At 53.3% G+C, this 17,178-nt stretch overlaps 1 protein-coding gene across 9 annotated transcripts in view; it reads left to right on the top strand.

The window, feature by feature from the left end:
* The window catches only part of POR (cytochrome p450 oxidoreductase), a 68,814-nt gene that overhangs the window by 36,366 nt on the left and 15,270 nt on the right, over window positions 1-17,178 (top strand). For 7 of the 9 annotated variants that reach the window (XM_072837412.1, XM_072837406.1, XM_072837407.1 and 4 more), the window contains one exon: window positions 3,859-4,049. In XM_072837412.1, coding sequence (XP_072693513.1) covers window positions 3,871-4,049 — 179 coding nt within the window. In that variant the 5' untranslated portion in view covers window positions 3,859-3,870. Of the gene's footprint in view, window positions 1-153; window positions 298-3,858; window positions 4,050-15,481; window positions 15,720-17,178 lie in introns of those variants that run through there. The other 2 variants (XM_072837411.1, XM_072837413.1) reach the window with 2 other exon arrangements.

Here is a 17,178-nt window from a genome sequence, read left to right as displayed (position 1 = left end):
CACTACCAGCCCCAGATTTCTCTTCAATCTGCTCGTTTTGTGTTACCAGTGCATGCAAATTCTACATTCCGTGGGTCATAATATATTCATTGGCTCCCCAGCCATTCTGTGGATAGTTATCAAGCATTAGATTGTGTGTCAAGCTCCATGCCAGGAAAGTATGACCCATGGGAGTGACGATCAAGTTGAGGTCGTCAGACCCCCAGGTCTGAAGCCAGAAGCGACTAAAGGAAAAGCAGCTCGTGCACATGTAAAGGCACTGGAGCAGGGATGCAGAGGCTCAAGTAGAGGAGATGGGTGGGTGTCTGTGTGAGTTTCAATGTGAAAACAGTGGCTCTGTATGGAAATCATGGTTTAACAGCCTGTTTAAGGCTTCAGCCCCAGGTACACTGGTCCTGTCCTAGTATGTGAAGCATGGGGGTAAGGATTTTCCTTAACTTCCTTGCCAGTCCTCCCTTTCCACCATGTGCCAGACACAGAGGTACCTACAATACTATTGTTTGTTCAGGAGCCCACAGCAGAGCAGGGGAGAGACCCGTGTCTGATGAGTCATCCTGCTTAGATGGGTACTGAGCACAGGCCTCCCCTGGGAAGCTGGGGCCCCTTTCTAGTTTTTACTCGGGTGAGCTGCACACCTCCTGGGAGCCTTCAGTTCCCCACAGTAGAAGGAGGCCTCAGATAAAATGATCACCAGGTCCTTCTACTGCTCCTCTGCAGCTCTTGTCTGAAGTTTTATGCCTTGCGGTCAGTGCTGCTGGGGACATTCTCAGTGCTTTGGGGACCCCTGAGTACTGACGTTGTCCTGCGTTCTGGTGGGGCCATAAGGCCAGAGCCCCACCCTGGCATGCTGCAGGGAGTCGGCATCCCAGCAGACAGCACCTAGTCGTTTCCATGAGGTGCGAGAGTGCATGGGGTCCTTACTCTGAGCTTGAGGAGAGTGGCCTGGATGCTGAAGGATGCAGTAAATGCGAGTATTAGAGCCAGAGTGAAGGAGAGTGAACAAAGCCTCAGCAAACTGCAGTAGTGGTGCTTTGCAGGCTGTAAAGCCACTCAGTAATCTGTGTGACAGGTGTTGCCAACCCACCCACTCCAGAGTCACGTGTTCATCTTTTGTTTTTTAAAGATTTTATTTATTCCTGAGAGACAGAAGCAGAGACACAGAGGGAGAAGTAGGCTCCACGCAGGGAGCCCAATGTGGAACTCGATCCCGGGACTATAGGATCACGCCCTGAGCCAAAGGCAGACACGCAACCACTGAGCCACCTGGGCGCCTCGTCCCATGTTCATTTATTCAAGTTGATATTAGGCGCCCATCATCTGGCAGGCTATGAACAATGTGAAGTCTCTGTGCTTGTGGGCTGACCGTGCAGTCAGGGAGATGGCCAATGGGAAGAACGGGTAACATAATGCCAGGTAGTGATCCGTGCTGTGAGTGGGCTCAAGGAGGGAGAATAACCAGAAACTATACTGAGGAAGAGCCTCTCTGAGATGGTGACATCCCAGCAGAGACCTGAATGAAGAGGGAGAGAGAACCCTACAGATAACTAGAGGAACAGAGTCCAGGCCATAGCATCAACATTTGCAAAGGTCCTGTGGCAGGAGCAGACCTGGAGGCCTGAGGGGTAGCAGGGAGGCTAGTGTGATTGGTGAGGCGTGAGGAAGGGTGAGGGGCCAGACCCTATGGAGCCTGTAGACCAGCTAAGGCCTTTAGATTTTGTGCTAAGTAGGACATGGAACCATCTGAGGCTTTGCTTAGGGACATGATCTGGCATACTTTTAAAAAGGCTCCCTCTGGCTACTGTGTGGAGCAGGCCCCTGAGGAGTCTGTGGTAGTGGCCTGGGCGGCTAGAACCAAATGTAGCATGGGTGGGACTGTGGATCCCCTGCCCTCCAGCACACCATCCCTGCAGGAACTGCCTGTGGGACCAGCTTTCTCAGGTGGTGCAGGCAGCTCACATATGTGTCAGGAAATAGTCACTGGTCATTTTGCTTCATGGCTACAAGTCTCCCCTCAGTAAAGGGGCTGGGTGACCTGACCCAGAGGGAGAAGTGTGGTGGGACACGAAAGTGACATTGGCTGCCTGCTGCTACGTGAGGGATGCTGGCGGGGCCTTTCCTGTGTTGTCTGGACTCAGAAAGTCTACGTGGCATGACTCTGTGGGATGGGTCCTCTCCCTCCATGGTTCTGTGAGAGCTAAACACACAGAAGGCTTGTGGGCGTGCCAGACAACACTGGCAGGGCTGAATAGGAAGACGGGCTGAACGAACATTGAATAAATATTCAGCGTGCATGAGTTCATCCTTAAATATAAACAGTGCTCTGTGTGGGTGCTAGAGTTAAATTTGTCCTGTAGCATCAGAGAGCAAAGAGGATGCGTTGAGATTATTGCAGGAACTAGGCTGTTCGAAAAGCACCTCGGATGAATGAGAAGGCAGAGGGCCATGTTCGAGGGTCCGCTCGGAGTGGGCCCATGCCCCGCAGGCCCAGGGAGGGCAGAGCTGGTGCCCGGGCCCTCAGATGCGAGTACAGCTGGAGGGGGTGTGGGAGGCCCTGGTGTTTCCCAGCAGCAGGGACAGTGGATGGAAGTCAGATGTGAGGCAATCTCCCATGCCTGAGCTTCTGAGATGTGAGGAAGGCTTCCCCACTGAGGCTGGGAGCCATGGTTGTGGTGCAAGCAGCCCTCTTGGTAACAGCGGTGATTGCAAAATAGAGCAATGCGGTTGCAGAGCTGAGCTGGCCTCATTAAAGGCAGAAGTGTGCTGCCGGGGCTTTAGGTGCTCCACACTGACCTTCATGGACTCAGATCTGCTTCCCTGCCAGGTTTCAGGGGCAGCAGCACCCGCTGGGCATCTTTCGAGGGAGTGAACGAGGTTGGCGTCCCCAGGACCACTCTCAGGGTCAGTGATTCACCAGGACTCACAGAACTCAGAAAAGCTCTTTTACCCCCATTACAGTTTATTATGACAGAAGGATGTAGCGTGAAACCAACAAAGGGAAAGGCTCCACAGGGCTGAGACTGGGAGAAACCAGGCACATGCTTCCAGTTGTCCTTGCCCACTGGAGTTCTAGGGGTTCAGTGCTCCCAGCAACTGTGCATGGCCACATGTATGGAGGATTAGCAACCAGGGGAGCTCCCTGGTGCCTTGGTGTGCAGGGTTTGTATCTGGAGTCAGCCTTGGAGGCATGGAGCATTGCATTTCTAACCTTATCTACTAGGTCTCCAGCACCCCAGAGGTCAAGCCCAAACGATGTGATTCAGAGCCCTAGGCGGTCATTCTGAATGACATAGTTAGCAGGAGCTATTTTCGTGGCCCAAGGTCCCAGGGGTACAGAGACACTCATCAGGTGGCACATCACAAGGCTCAGGAGTGATTTCCCAAGAGTCATCCAGGGGCCAGTCCTAAAGGTCTTTGGAATGTGCAGGGTGTGGGGCAGCCCAGGGGGAAGGATTTGTCTCCAAGCGACCCCCACTGTGATGGGGAACCAACCCTTCTAAGCCCTTGTGGGGCTGGAGGGTGCTCAGTGGTCCAGGGAGTCTGTAGCTTCCATTCTCTGTGTATGCAGGGGACCCAGTACCAGCTCCAGCTGTAGGATACCTGTGGACATCATGGTGCCATTTGCTACTTTGATTTCGGTCCAAGGCTGTAGCCATGTCATGGAGGGGCCAGCCGTGTGTGGGTCCAGCAGCTTCTGTCCACAGTGCTTTGCCCGTTGCTGCTACTCCTTGGGGCATAGAAACCCTGGCTGAAGCTTTTGGGATTCAGGGTGTCCCCTTGCAGGCTTCAGGCTACTCCCCCACAGGCCTCAGGCTGACCCTACTTCTCCCAGCTGATACCTGATCTTTCTCTCCCCTGCAGTTTCCTGTCAACATGGAGGACTCCAGTATGGATGCCAGTGCCACCGTGTCTGAAACTGTGGTTGAAGAAGTGTCTCTTTTCAGCATGACAGACATGATTCTGTTTTCACTCATTGTGGGCCTCCTGACCTACTGGTTCCTCTTCAGAAAGAAAAAAGACGAAATCCCAGAGTTCACCACAATTCAGCCAATGTAAGTGATCCAGCTCAGCATCCCTCTCTCAGCCTCCTGGGGCCCGTCCATCAATCCTGGCAGCGCCCTGTCCTTGGGCCTGGGTCATGAGGGAGCCAGGCGAGAGATACGGGCTTACTTGCAGCATTCTGGGTTGAATCGTGAATGGTGCCTCCTTGGTGCCCTATGCTTCAGATCTCCCTTGATCCCTTGTGTTTGCACATCGTGTGGGGACTTACAGGGTTCTTTCAGGCCTGTTTCTTGTTCATGTTTCTCGATGGAACCTCACAAGGCCTATTCAGAGTAGAGGGCACTGTTCCATGGGTAGATTATCTGAGGCTTGGGGACATTAAAGATCATCAGAGCTACAGTGGCACCCAATTAATATTTCACTTCAGGATCTTATCTTGAGAACCGATGGGGCGGAGAGGTGCTGTTTGCACAAGGCCATATAAGGAGGGAGATGCAGATAACTGCCTTCTAGTCCTGTGGCCTTACTGGTGGGGACAGGGTGGCGCTTTGCTGCTAATGAGTCTTTATCCCCTACCGCTTGCCAGTGTCCCTCATCAAACGAAGAGAGCAATCTCAAGTAGAGCTCGGGGGGCAACAGCAGAGGAGGAGAACTGGTTTTCTCCTCTCCTTGAGCCCCACATTGAACATTTCTGTGACTGGATGCGTGGGGAGTTCTTGCTCACCCTCAGGACACCGCTGGGTGTGGCACTGTCTGCCTGGAGTTTGCGTCAGATCCCATGGATCAGGGCTCAGTGCCACAAGCTCCCCGTCTCAGACACCTGCTGCGAGTGCCCTCATTACCTGTGCTTCCCACCAACCAGCTCTAAGTCAGAAGTTCCCAGAACCCCCTCCTCAGGTGTGAGTCATTTGCTAGAGTGGCTCGAAGAGCTCAGGGAAGCAGTTTACTTACTAGGTTATGGGTTTATTAGAAAGGATATAAGTCAGGAACAGCTAGATGGAAGAGGTGCAGGGGACAGAGTATGAGGGAGGCTCTGGAGCTTTATGCCCTCCCCCTATGAAGGGGTGGCAGGCGGGGAGCACCATCCTCCGAGCGCCTGCAAGGAAGTATTCAGCAACCTAAAATCTGAAGCTCTCCAAACCCTGTACTCTTGGGTTTTTATGGAGGAGTCATTACATCAGTGCAGTTGTGACTGATGAAATCATCTGCCATTGAGGGTTCATTCACCCTGTGGCCCCCTCCCCTCCCCAGAGGTCAGCGGCAGGCCTGAAAGTTCAGACCCTCTGATCACATGGTTGGTTTGCCTGCCAACCAGCCTTGTTCACAGGGGCTTTCTAGAAATTGCTTTATTAACATAAATTCCAGTGTGGCTGAAAGAGTCTGGTTATGAAGAATGGGAGACACCTCTGTTGCTCTTATCACTTAGGAAATGCCAAGGGTTTTAGGAGCTCTGTGCCAGAAACGGTAAAGACCAAAAGCTTATTTATTATAAGTCACAATGTCATAGACAGTGTCCTGCTTGACCTTATTAATAACATTGTGTTCTTTTAACTTTACTGATTTTTTTTTTTAAACCTTCTATAAATCTTCCTTGGAAGAAGGTTTAAGCAAAAAGAGTCTAGCCCAGAGCAGGTCTCAGGTACAGGCCCCAGGGCCACACTGAGGCCGAATTCCCCAGGCTGGGCAGGCTGGGGACTCAGGGTCATATCGGCTTCTAATTCTCTGTTCCAGTTGTGGTGACTATTTCCTTTCCTGGAAAAGTTACAGCCTTCAGACATCACAGCTGATATTCAGAGAACATGGTCCTCATGCCACGGACAGCACAACAGTTTTCCATTTTAGAAAGCTCAGCAAATCTCTCCCAAGGTCCCCCTCTGTCCTGGGGTGCCACGAATGAAACAGAGGAAGTCTCTTGTTCATTGAGCTCACAGACTGGTGCTGGTGGGTCCTGGGCAAGACCTTCCCTTCATCCTGCCTCAGTCTCCCCTCTGCAAAGTGGAAGCAGTGACTACATCCTCGAGGGCTCATGTGAGCATTAGGCGAGGTGACAGTGAAGTCACCTAGCACATTCTTGATGCCGGTGGCTGCAGAGTGTGTCAGAGCATATTTTGTGTCAGGCCCTGCACTGGGCCCTGCAAGAAGATCAGGGTGGTTTTACATGAAAGAACATGCGCAGTCAGGATGTTGGGAGGGACTTCATAGAAAGGCTTTAGAAAATGCTCTTGTGTGTGTTGTCTAATTGGGGCCTTTGTCTCACACACGAGGCAGGCCAGAGACACGGGCTTCAGAAAACTAAGAAGGAGGGACCGGGAAGGTGTGCTGAGGGAGGCCGTGTGGAGCGGCCCTGGAAGGTGCCGTCATGCCCTGGGGCTTGGAGTGGGGATGGCAGGACCAGCCGATGGGCAGGAATCCAGACTCCTGTGCTGTGGCTGGTCTAGGTCCCTTCCTGGGGTAGAAAGTATTTGGGGGAAAAAATGTGGTACTCGAGGTAAGGGACCCTGTCCGGTGGCCTGTGTTTTCTCGCCTGTGAAGCAGAGGTGTCTTCTGCACTTGTGCCCCGAGTGAGGACATAGGTGTGCAGTGGGAGCAGGTGGAGCCACTGTCCTCCCCGTCACCTCTCCGGCCTTGCAAGATGTGCCTGAAATAAAACCAGTAGACTGGGAGTGCTAGTGGCTCATAGGTTCTGTCTCTTTGCCAAGGCAGGAGATTGGGTTTCCTTCTTTTTAATGGTGAAGTTCCAGCTTCTCCATGAGGGGTCTACACGCTGCCCAGGGCCTCTTGTCCTGTACTAGACCATGTGGAAGCCTGCAGGGGCCAGGTTGCCTGTGCCCTCTGCAGGGACCCCTTCCCAGTGCAGTGAGTCTAGGCCCCAGAGTCAAGTGACAAAGGTTTGAGTCCTGCCTCTACCCCCTAGTGGTCATGTGACATTTCCCATGACTTAATCTTCTCGAAACCGTGCCTTTGGCTCTTAATGGAGCCTTATCTCCTGCGGCTGTAAAACTGAAATGCCGTAATCATCAGTGAGTGCTCCGCCCAGGTCCATGTGCAAATGGCCATCCCCCGAATGAGACACGTATTATTATTTTTCTCCTTACTATTAATATCCTGCCCAGTCTAACCAGAGCCCTTCAAGGAAGGCTTTTTATCACCCCACTTTGCAGATGAGTCAGTAACCTAGGACCGAGATCACCTAACTTACAGATAGCGGAGCCAATCATCAAGCCAGACCTGCAGACTCTGCAAGCCACACTTCCCCCTTCGTCACAATGCCCTTGGCCTCTTGTGATAGTGCCGATGCTCTATTCACGCCTGAGAAAATGGACTCAGAGAGGTCTCTCAGCTGGGATCCCGGGGCCACAAGCCTCGCCCTCCTGCTGTAAACCCCGCACCTCTGTCCCTGACCACTTCGGTCCCCAGCCAGCACCAGTGGTCCTTGCCGCAGCACAGAGCCTCTGCGACCACCAGCTCCATGGGGAATCACAGGGCTTAGTGTGGGGACTGTGCGTGGCCCCGGGCTGCATGGTTAGCATGGTGTGGAGCCGCAGATGTGGACTAGGCAGTCGGAGCCTGATGGAAGTGTGTTCTTTAGAACAGTGGAAGGATCACATCCTGATCAGGGGTTCCAGGTGAGCTGTGTGGGGGATGGGTGAGAGCTGTTGGGAGGTGGGTAGAGGGGGCGCTCCAGGAGGCAGACCCGAGAGAAGGGAGTCCCAGGGCCTTGCATAGCAAAGGTACAGTTTTTTGTTTTTTTTTAAAGATTTTATTTATTTATTCATGAGAGACACAGAGAGAGGCAGAGACATAGGCAGAGGGAGAAGCAGGCTCCCTGCTGGGAGCCCAGTGTAGGACTCAATTCCAGGAACCTAGGATCATGACCTGAGCCAAAAGCAGACGCTCAACCACTGAGCTACCTGGGCGCCCTGCAAAGGCCCAGTTGATGGGACACAGGGACCTGGGTGTGAAGAGCCAGGGGGAGTCTGTGCATAGGGCAGCCGCTCAGAGCCAGTTTGGGAGTTGGGGAGACAGATGATGCCTCTAGGAGTAGCTAGGCAGGGCTGGGGAGCTGAGCAGAACCCAAAGTTAAGAGATTTGGACCCTTTGTAAGCAGTGGGGGTTGGGGTGACTAGGGAAGAGAAAGGCTGGGCTGCTAGAAGGAAGATCGTGACTTTTTTAGGCTTTTGTTTTTTGTGTTAAGGCTGAGAGTGAGCTGTGGTTAGCAGGGTTAGGCCACTTGCCATTCCTTTGTCTGGTCCCTGTGGCCAGCTGGGAGAGATGGGTAGCAAGAGACCAGGGAGAGTCAGAGGGCAGGTCAGTTCTGGAAAGTCTGCGTTGTTTTTGTCCATCACCTTCCTGCTGAAGTGTATGTGGCACATAAACGTAAAAGTACGCACAATATGAGGCCCCTGTTGTCTGTGTCACTGAGCATGCACCCTGAGGTTTATAGGGTGCTCTTTGGTCTCATTTGGTATTCCATTATGGGAATAATCATGATTTCTTCATTCTGATAATGATGGACATTCCGACGATTTCCAGTCAGGAGAACATTCTAGTAGGCGTTTTGGGTTCCCACACACGCTTCTGTACCACATGCATTATAACCTGCGATTGGCAGATTTGGATTCAGCTCTAGTGGATCCTGCTAAATGGTTTTCCGGTTTGTCCCAGCGCCTGGCCCCCCACCAGCATGTCCCAGCCTCATACTTTTCTCAATTCTTTTATCATAGCCGTGTGAATAGGCATGTGCCACCATCCTATCTTAATTTGTGTTTCTCTGAAGACCCATAACCTTGTCATATGTTCTGTTGGCCATTTAGATATTTTTTTGTGAAGGTCTGTTTGTTCAAGACTTTGCCCATTTCTCCCACTGGGTTATCGGCCCCATTGATTTGTCAGGATACTTTATATTCTAGATAGGAGGCCTTTGTTAGATAAATGTTCTGTAAATATCATCTTGCTTCTGTAACTTGCCTCCTTACTCTTACTCATGTCTTTTGATGATCAGAAGTGCTTGACTTAGACTAAGTCCGATTACTCGACCTTCTGGTTGACCTTAAGAAACTTACATTTATGTGCCACATATACTTCAGCAGGAAGGTGATGGACAAAAACAAAGCAGACTTTCCAGAACTGACCTGCCCTCTGACTCTCCCAGGGTAAGAATTCTTATCCCAGAGTCATCAAGATGTTCTTTTTATGTTTTCTTCTAAAAGCTTCCTTGAGGGGCGCCTGGGTGGCTCAGTTGGTTAAGCATCCAACTCTTGGTTTCAGCTCAGGTCATGATCTTGAGATTGTGAGATCAAGCCTTGCATGGGGCTCCATGCTCAGTGGGGGGGTCCACTTCTCCCTCTCCCTCCTCCCCTCCCCCTGCTTGTGCCCTCTCTTTCTCTCTCTCTCTCAAATAAATAAGTAAATCTTACAAAAAAAAAAAGCCTCCTTGGTATAGCTTTTGAACTTAGACCATCCAGCTAACACTGATTTGACATTGGCCAGTTGCATGTGGCACTTCAAGGCTTATTTTGTCATCTGCAGGCATCCATCCATTGGACCTGGCACAGGTATTGAAAAAGGCCCTTGTCTTCCCAATGCCCTTGACATTTCCATGTAACTTGTAGAACCAGCTTGTCAATGTCCACCAAAACCAAAGGGGGGGATAAAGCCAACCTTACTGGGGCTTTAGTTGGGATTGGATCATATCTGAATTAATTGGCACCTTACAATATGGAGTCTTCTGGTATACGAACACAGTTGTATGCCCTGGGGAGGCCTTTTGAACTGTTTATAATAGCAATTAAAGGCTTGTTAAAGAGAGCAGCACGTTCTCTTAATGATGCTGGTAATAACTCCAAAAGTGGCTCTTTCCAAACCACTTCCACGTAGTCCTCAGCCTTCCCCCAGCTTGTGCCCTTGGACAGAGAGTTCCATGCCAGGGTGGCTCCTGGTCGAAGGCCACCCAGGGTATGTTGGTTCCCATAGGAGTCTGAAGCTTCAGGGGTCCCTGGTGTGCCCACTTTGCTCACACATGGAACATAGCAGTCTGCAGAGAGCCCCCATCTTGTCAGATGGACATTTGTATTTCTGCCTCCCATAGTGCAGAGAGGGCACTCATCCCTGTCTGGGACGCTTGAGTGGGACATTCAGAGAATGGCTGTTGAATTAGTGCTAAACCTGTTTCTGCGGCTGCCTCTGGGGCAGACTGGCCCACAGGCTGGCCTTAGCTTACACAGGTGTTTTAGATTTTTAAATTAGAATATTGTTTTAAATTAGAACATTTAGGGGCACCCAGATGGCTCAGTTAAGTGTCTGACTCTTGATTTCATCTCAGGGTCATGAGATCAAGCCCCATGTTGGGCATAGAGCCTGCCTAAGATTTTCTCTCTCCCTCTCCCCCTCACCCCTCCCCTAAAAAAATTAATAAAGAGTAAATTGGAACATTTAAATGAGAACATTGAAAAGGTTGGCACATAAAGCCCAGATTTATAGCTAATCTTGAAAAAAAATCAGACGCTCTGGGTCCCCAGTGATGCCCGCCAGCAGTGGTGCAGCTCAATAGGGCCACCCTTCTAGGTGGGCCTGCGCACTGTCCCAGCCCAGGCTGCTGGTCTCTTCTGCTCTGTTGGAGGTGAGGGACAATGTCGAACCCCCCCACAGACACACATACCTCGGCTTCACATCTGGTGCCCGAGAGTACTTTAAAGAAAAACAAAGCTTTTTGTTGTGGAACATTTCAAACAAACCCTAAAGCATAGAGCGTAGAAGAGTGAACTTGAGCACCAGCACAGATCACTCAGCATCAACAGCCTTCTATCCTGTGTAGTCTTGTTTTCTCCCCTCCCTTCTGTTCCTGGCTTTTTTTTTTTTTTTAATGATTTTATTAATTTACTTGAGAGTGGGAATGAGCAATGAGCAGGGACAGAGGGAAAGAGGGAGAAGCAGACTCCCCACTGAGCAGGCAGCCTGATGCGGGGCTCAACCCCAGGACCCTGGGATCATGACCTGAGCAGAAGGCAGACACTTCACTGTCTGAGCCCCTCAGGTGTCCCACTCCTGGCTTATCTTAAAGCCATCATGTTTTATAAGTAGTCATGCAACCCGTGTGAAATCTGAATAAAGGAATCCTGATTTTGGAGCAAATTTGGAAATCTTTCATACAAAATTAATGACCTGTGTAAACAGTTCAGTCTTCTAAAATTCAAAGGCCCTCCCTTTTGAACACAGCTCAGGTGCTGTCCTCACAGCCCTGAGAGCCAGCCACAAGCTTCAGGATCCTCAGATACTCAGTAGTATTTGTTTATGGTTCCTGATTAGTTGGTACATTTTTTTAAACACTTTTTAAAATTTAGGATCTAAGCAAGACTACATCTTGTCTCTCTCTTGGGGGGTGAGGTATGATGTATAATTTACATGCAGCCAAACACACCTTTTTCAAGTTTATAGTTTGGGGCACCCGCGTGGCTCAGTTGAGTGTGCAACTCTTGATCCCAGTTCAGGTCTTGGTCTCAGGGTTGAGTTCAAAACCTCATTGGGCTCCACACTGGGCATGGAGCCTATTTATAAAAAAAAAAAAAAAAAAAAAGTACAGTCTGATGAGTTCTGCTGGAGGCATGTGGTTGTCTAACCACTATTACAGTTAAGACAGCACGTTCCTCCGTTCCCCAAATTCCGCCCCCATCCCTTCGTAGTTAACGCCCCACCTTGATTGACCATGATCTTATTTCTTTCCCTGTACTTTTGCCTTTTCCCAAATGTCCTGTGAATGGAATTATGTAGCTACAGCCTTTTGTGCCTGGCTTCTCCCTCTTCCCCTTAACACCACAGGAAGTTTCTCTCTGGATGGGCTTCCCCTCCATCCCTGGTAACTCTCAGCACCATTTTTTGTTCCAGAAACCAGATCGTTTGTTTCACAGTTTCCCACAGTCTGGATTTTGCTGATTGCATCCCACTGGGGCTTGCTGCTGAAAAGCCACAAAGGAGCCCATTTTCCTGTGTGACCTTTATCTGGGGGCTTGCACTCAACCGAAGGGCCAGGAAGGCGCGGAGTCCAGGCTGCCAGCCTCATTTCCATCTGTCTGGAACTTTCGAGTGCCGGCAGATGAAAAGTGAACCAGGGTCCTTCCACCTCCAATTCAGGGTCACTTCTTCTATAGGGAGGTCCTGGGCTCTGCCAAATGTGAAAATAGAAGCACACACGAGTTGTACAAAGAGGCAGGAGTGGAGGAGAGGCTTCTGTGAATGGGGAGGGTGGACGGTGCCCAAAGCCTCCCACTGTCAGGGGAAGTGGTGGGAAAGGGGGTTGGGGTATGCACACCACACCCGCAAGCGCAGGGCTGGGCTTTTTTTTTTTTTTTTTTTTAAGATTTTATTTGTTTATTCATGAGAGACACAGAGAGAGAGGCAGAGACACAGGCAGAGGGAGAAGCAGGCTCCATGCAGGGAGCCCAGCGTGGGACTCCATCCCAGAACCCCAGGATCACGCCCTAAGCTGAAGGCAGATACTCAACCACTGAGCCACCCAGGTGCCCCAGGGCTGGGTTTTCCACCACCACCTGACCACGAGGGACTTCATGGCCTCTCCTTCCTCCCCGTCCCCTGATGAGATTGGAGTGATTTTGCCATTCTGCCTACCACATACTACTCTGAAGGTGGCCTGTCTGCCGATCTGGGTGTCAGTGGACATCTTGACCTCGCTAGGCCGCACCCAGGGCTCGCTGCTGGTAGCTCCATTTCTGTGCCAGGCACCAGGGCGCAGGGATCCGCTGTGTGTCCTCGTGGGCTCATTTGCCATTGGGAGAGATGAGTGTGTCCAGAGGTGGTGGAAATGCAGAAGAGGGCCACCCCCTCCCATTGGTAGGTATGTCAGGACTGCGGTACCCCTGGACTGATTCGGGAGTCTCAATGGAAAGCTGGCATTGACAGATGGGCATAGATGAGGGCCGGGCATAGATGAGGGCCGGCAGCACACAGAGCAGGACACATGGAGCAGAAGCGCGTGCAGAATCTCAGGGCGAGGACCAGTGGGGCTGCTCTGGGAAAAGTGAGTCTGGTAGAGCCCAGGTGGAGGTCACCAGGGGAGTCAGTTGTCATGAAGGGAGTTGAGGGTCGCCAAGGGAATTGGGGGTCATGGAGGAGTCAGGGGTCATTGAGGGAGTCGGGGTGGTGAAGGGCCTCAGAAGTCACAGGGGAGCTGAGACAGGAGAGAAGAGGCTGGGGGTGAATCTTCCAGGGCCTTGGGCCCTCCTGGGAGCCGGGTAAACTGGGACAGCGTCCTGAGAGCAGTGGGCCATTAAAGAGCAGTCAGGGTGGCTTGGAGGAAGGTCACCTAGTGGCACTGGCATTGACCAGTGGGCATTGGCCAGGGCCCAGGTGCCTGGGAGGGAGAGCGGGGCATGAGAAGCAGAAAGTGTCAGCGGTGCAGAGAAAGGGTTCTGTGCCAGGGCTTTTCTTTTTTTTTTTTTTTGCCAGGGCTTTTCTAAAACAGGGTTCTTGTCCCCATTTGCAAATGGCAAGGCTGAAGTGACAAGAGCCAAGGCATCAGAGCAGAGGAGGACTCTGTCACTGTCCCTGGCAAATAACCCTGAGCAGGGCCATGGCCCTGTGTCTCTCGCTTTCCTGCACAAGAGCACTGGCCCTGCCTATACCCAGCCTGCCAGAGTCACTGCCCGGGCGTCTGCAGGGCAGAAGGGCAAAGCCAGCGTGCTGCCCCATGTGCTGGGGAGGCAGGCCACCCGGACCACACACAGCAGGTATAAAGGCCTGACCTGCGTGTTGGTGAACACATGTTGAAGGCTGTATGGGGGAGGGGGGATCTCCCTGAGGGAAACAGCAGCCCCTTGGAGCCTGAGAGCACCCCAAATGATGAGGGCTGGGGATTCCTGAAGATCCCTGGGAGGGGCCAGGAAGTGCTCTCTGAGTGTGTCCAGGGACTCCCATAAGCCGTGCTTGGCTCCACAGGGCCCGTGGAGGCAGTCGGGAAATGCCAGGGCTCTGGGCTTTCCTGGCCTGGAGTTGGCTTCCTGCTCCCCTCCCCTGCCCCCACCCAGAGCCTCGCTGTCCTTGGCCGTGAAATAAGGATAGAAGTCCTTGCCCACTTGGCACGGGAGGGAGGATTAAATGAAATACAATATAGACCTCCTTGAATACTAGCTGGCAAACAGTAGGCACTCAGCAAGTCAGAGTTCCCATTCTGTGTTTTGGCTTTGACCCAAGGCCTCCCATAGTGCTTGAACTTCCCGCCTGCCAGAGACCAGCCACAGCAGGAGGCGCCCTCCCTGCTGGGTGCTCCCCTGCTGGTCCGTTCCTGCTCTTTTGGGCGGGAGAGCTACTGGTTCAGATTTAAGCTTAAGCTCCAGCGAATCACTTTGTTTTCAGCAAAGGCAGCTCTTGCAAACCGTTCACTGTCAGCTACAGGGTCCTGGGACTGTTCTGCCTGCAGTGGAGAAATCTGGGCTCGCCTGGTGACCCCATCCCAGCCAGCCTGACCCCCCCCACCCCCACCCCACCTCTGCCCGGCATGTGGCGGCTCCCTGGGGAGCACAGAATCTGCTACCACACCAGGCTTTGGGAGGCAGCTATTCCACAGCAGCTGTCCCCTGTGTCGCCAAGGGCAGGGCAAAGTCTCAGGAGAAATTCATGCCATAGAGAATCACACTTGAGTTGGGAGTTCTGCAAACTCCTCTGCATGTTGGCCAGGACTGGAAATGAAATGAATCTCACTGGGACGTCTTGATTCATCCCTTACCAAGTGACTCAGGGCTTTCGTGTGCCCTCCTTTCCATCCTCCCCACATGGCAGCCTGCAGTTGACTTCTGAGGCCCGCACCAGAGGGCCTTCTGCTCCCAATTTAGGAGTGGAGAGCCCTCATTGGACCCGCGTGGTCTCTGGGCCCCCAGCCTGGGCCAGCTGCTGCCTCCTCCGCTGGCTTTCTGTATTTGGGTGCCTCTGAAGGCTGCTTCTTGGGAGGAAGCGTCACAGCAAATGTGGGGGCCCTTGTGTAGGGCACCTGCCCCCTGTGCAGCGGGAGGGTACTGTGTGGCTTCTCTGCACACACGCTGCTCCCAGGTGGCCGCCCCGTGTCTCGGGCTCTGTGGCCCACAGTTCTTTTGTGAGGAGGAAGACGGGAACCAGAGCTAATTTAATATGATCCTGAGGCGCCCTGGCAGTAGGATCAATGTGGCTTCCTTTGTGGAGAGACGGCCCTGCCATAGCAACCTGCGCAACTGCCTTCTAGTGTCTCGAAGAGCTTTATTCAACCTCATGACTTCCTTTTTTTTTTTTTTTTTTTAATTAATTGGGAAGGGGGGAGGAAGTAGGGAGCAAGGGCTCTGGTATAAACAGTTACCAAGGAGACCCGAGTTGGGGTTGGAAAGGTTTTCTCCTTCCCTCGGTCCATACAGAAGGAGGAGGGGTGTGTGCCCAAACGCAGGGGATCACGGGAGGTCTCAGGCTGGAGTTGCAAGTCCTCCCTGTTCCTGTGGGGACAGATGCAGGCGGGGACTCGGCAGAGGCTCCACCAGGGCTGGGGTGTCTGGGGCCTTCCCAGAGTTCACGGCTGGACTGCCGGCCCGGCCAGCACTGCGGAGGGATGGACAGAGCCCGAGTTTCTGACCGCTGGCTCCCTGCCCGTTTCTGGGAGGCAGCTGGAACCTGCCTTTAAGTCCTGGGGTCGGGAGAGAAGCCATGGGGTGCACGTACTCCTCTCCGCGGGATGAGCCCACCCTCAGAAGGTCAGTTCCAGATGTGGTGTCCCTGCGGCTCCTTCCTGGGCAGGGCTGCCCTGGAGGCTTGAAGAGGGTGCCCTGTGGAGCTGATCAGCAGAGCTGGGGCAGTTCCCCGGGGGCTCAGCGGGACAATGGGGCCAGCCATCCCTTCCGTCCCGGTTTGCAGGCTGCATTTCCCAGCTCCCGAAGGAAAGGAATTTGGACTGGAAACCAGAAAGGCCCCAGTCACCGATTCTTCCCCCTGGAAAAGAGTGGGTCCCAGGTGCACAGCCCTGTGTGAGGCTGTCAGGCGGGGTTGGGTCGAGCCGGTTGAGGCACCCACGTGTGCACCCACCTGGAACAGGTGAACTCTGGCAGCAGGGCTCTGCAGCCCGGGGCAGGTTCTGCTGCTGCTCGAGGCCGCGTGTAACTGGTAGGAAGTCAGGAAACTGCCGAGGGTCATGTCGGGGCGGGGACTGGAGGCACAGGGTCCTCCTTAGCGTCCTCGGCTTTCCCTTTCCCCGGTGCAGCGCGGTCTGCCCTGCATCTCTGGAAGCCACCCCGGGAGCCCGGGGAGAGGGTGGGAGTGTCCCTGCTTCCCCAGGGGCTGAAGCTGTTGGAGGGGCCGTGGCGGCACCCGAGGGCCAGCCCATCTAGCCCGCCCTGGAACGTTCCCAGCCAGACCCTGCCCCCACTTCCTGAGCCACCAGCCTGCCACGCACCCCGGGAAGCCAGAGCTGAGCTCCGCCCCCCCCACCCCCCGCCCCAGGGGCCTCATCCAAGAGCCCATCGGCTGCCCAGTTTCTGTGGCTTTGCTCTGGGAGTGGTTTTCTGTCTCTGAGAATAGAGCTCAGTCCTTCCCGGAAGCCATTCTAGTGTCTTCAGACGCCCTGCGGGCGGACCGTCTGGTCTTCGCATGTGCCACCTGGTGCCGCTGAGTGTCGGTGACGTCAGAGTGATCCAAAGGGCTTTCTTCTCAGGAACAGCCTCTTTATCCCTGAGAGTTGACTGTACCCCAGATGCTGTACGGGGAGGGGAGGCCACAGAAGCCAAGGCACAGCGCTTTCAGTAAGACGGTTCCGAGGCCTTTCGAGGCTGCCGCTTGTCTGTCACAGGCCCGTTTGGTGGCAGATCCAGGATTCAAGCTGCCTCCCCCGCTTCAGGGGGTGGCCCGCTCCCATCCTCCATGATCGTCCTCTGCCTGGTGGGAGGCCCTTGGAAGGCAGAGGCTGGCGCTGGCTCTCACGGGGTAGTGGGGGCATCCCCCGTGCCTTCTTGGAGGGAGTCTCAAATCCCCCTTCCTCAGATACAGCTTCTAGAACCTCAGTCCTAAAGAAGAGACAGGAGTTGGCTTTTCTGCTAATGGCAAACTGTGATATCGGGTGGGTGAGGAACCCTCCAACAGCCTTCTCAGGACGACCCTCGTCCCCAGAGGCCGTGCTCAGTGCTGGGCATGGTGCCGGGTGTAGAGGCCCAGGCAGCTGCC

Source organism: Canis lupus, chromosome 8, assembly GCF_048164855.1.
Source record: "Canis lupus baileyi chromosome 8, mCanLup2.hap1, whole genome shotgun sequence".
In the NCBI taxonomy this organism is placed as follows: Eukaryota; Metazoa; Chordata; class Mammalia; order Carnivora; family Canidae; genus Canis; species Canis lupus.
This window is presented reverse-complemented; position numbering and strand designations above follow the sequence as displayed.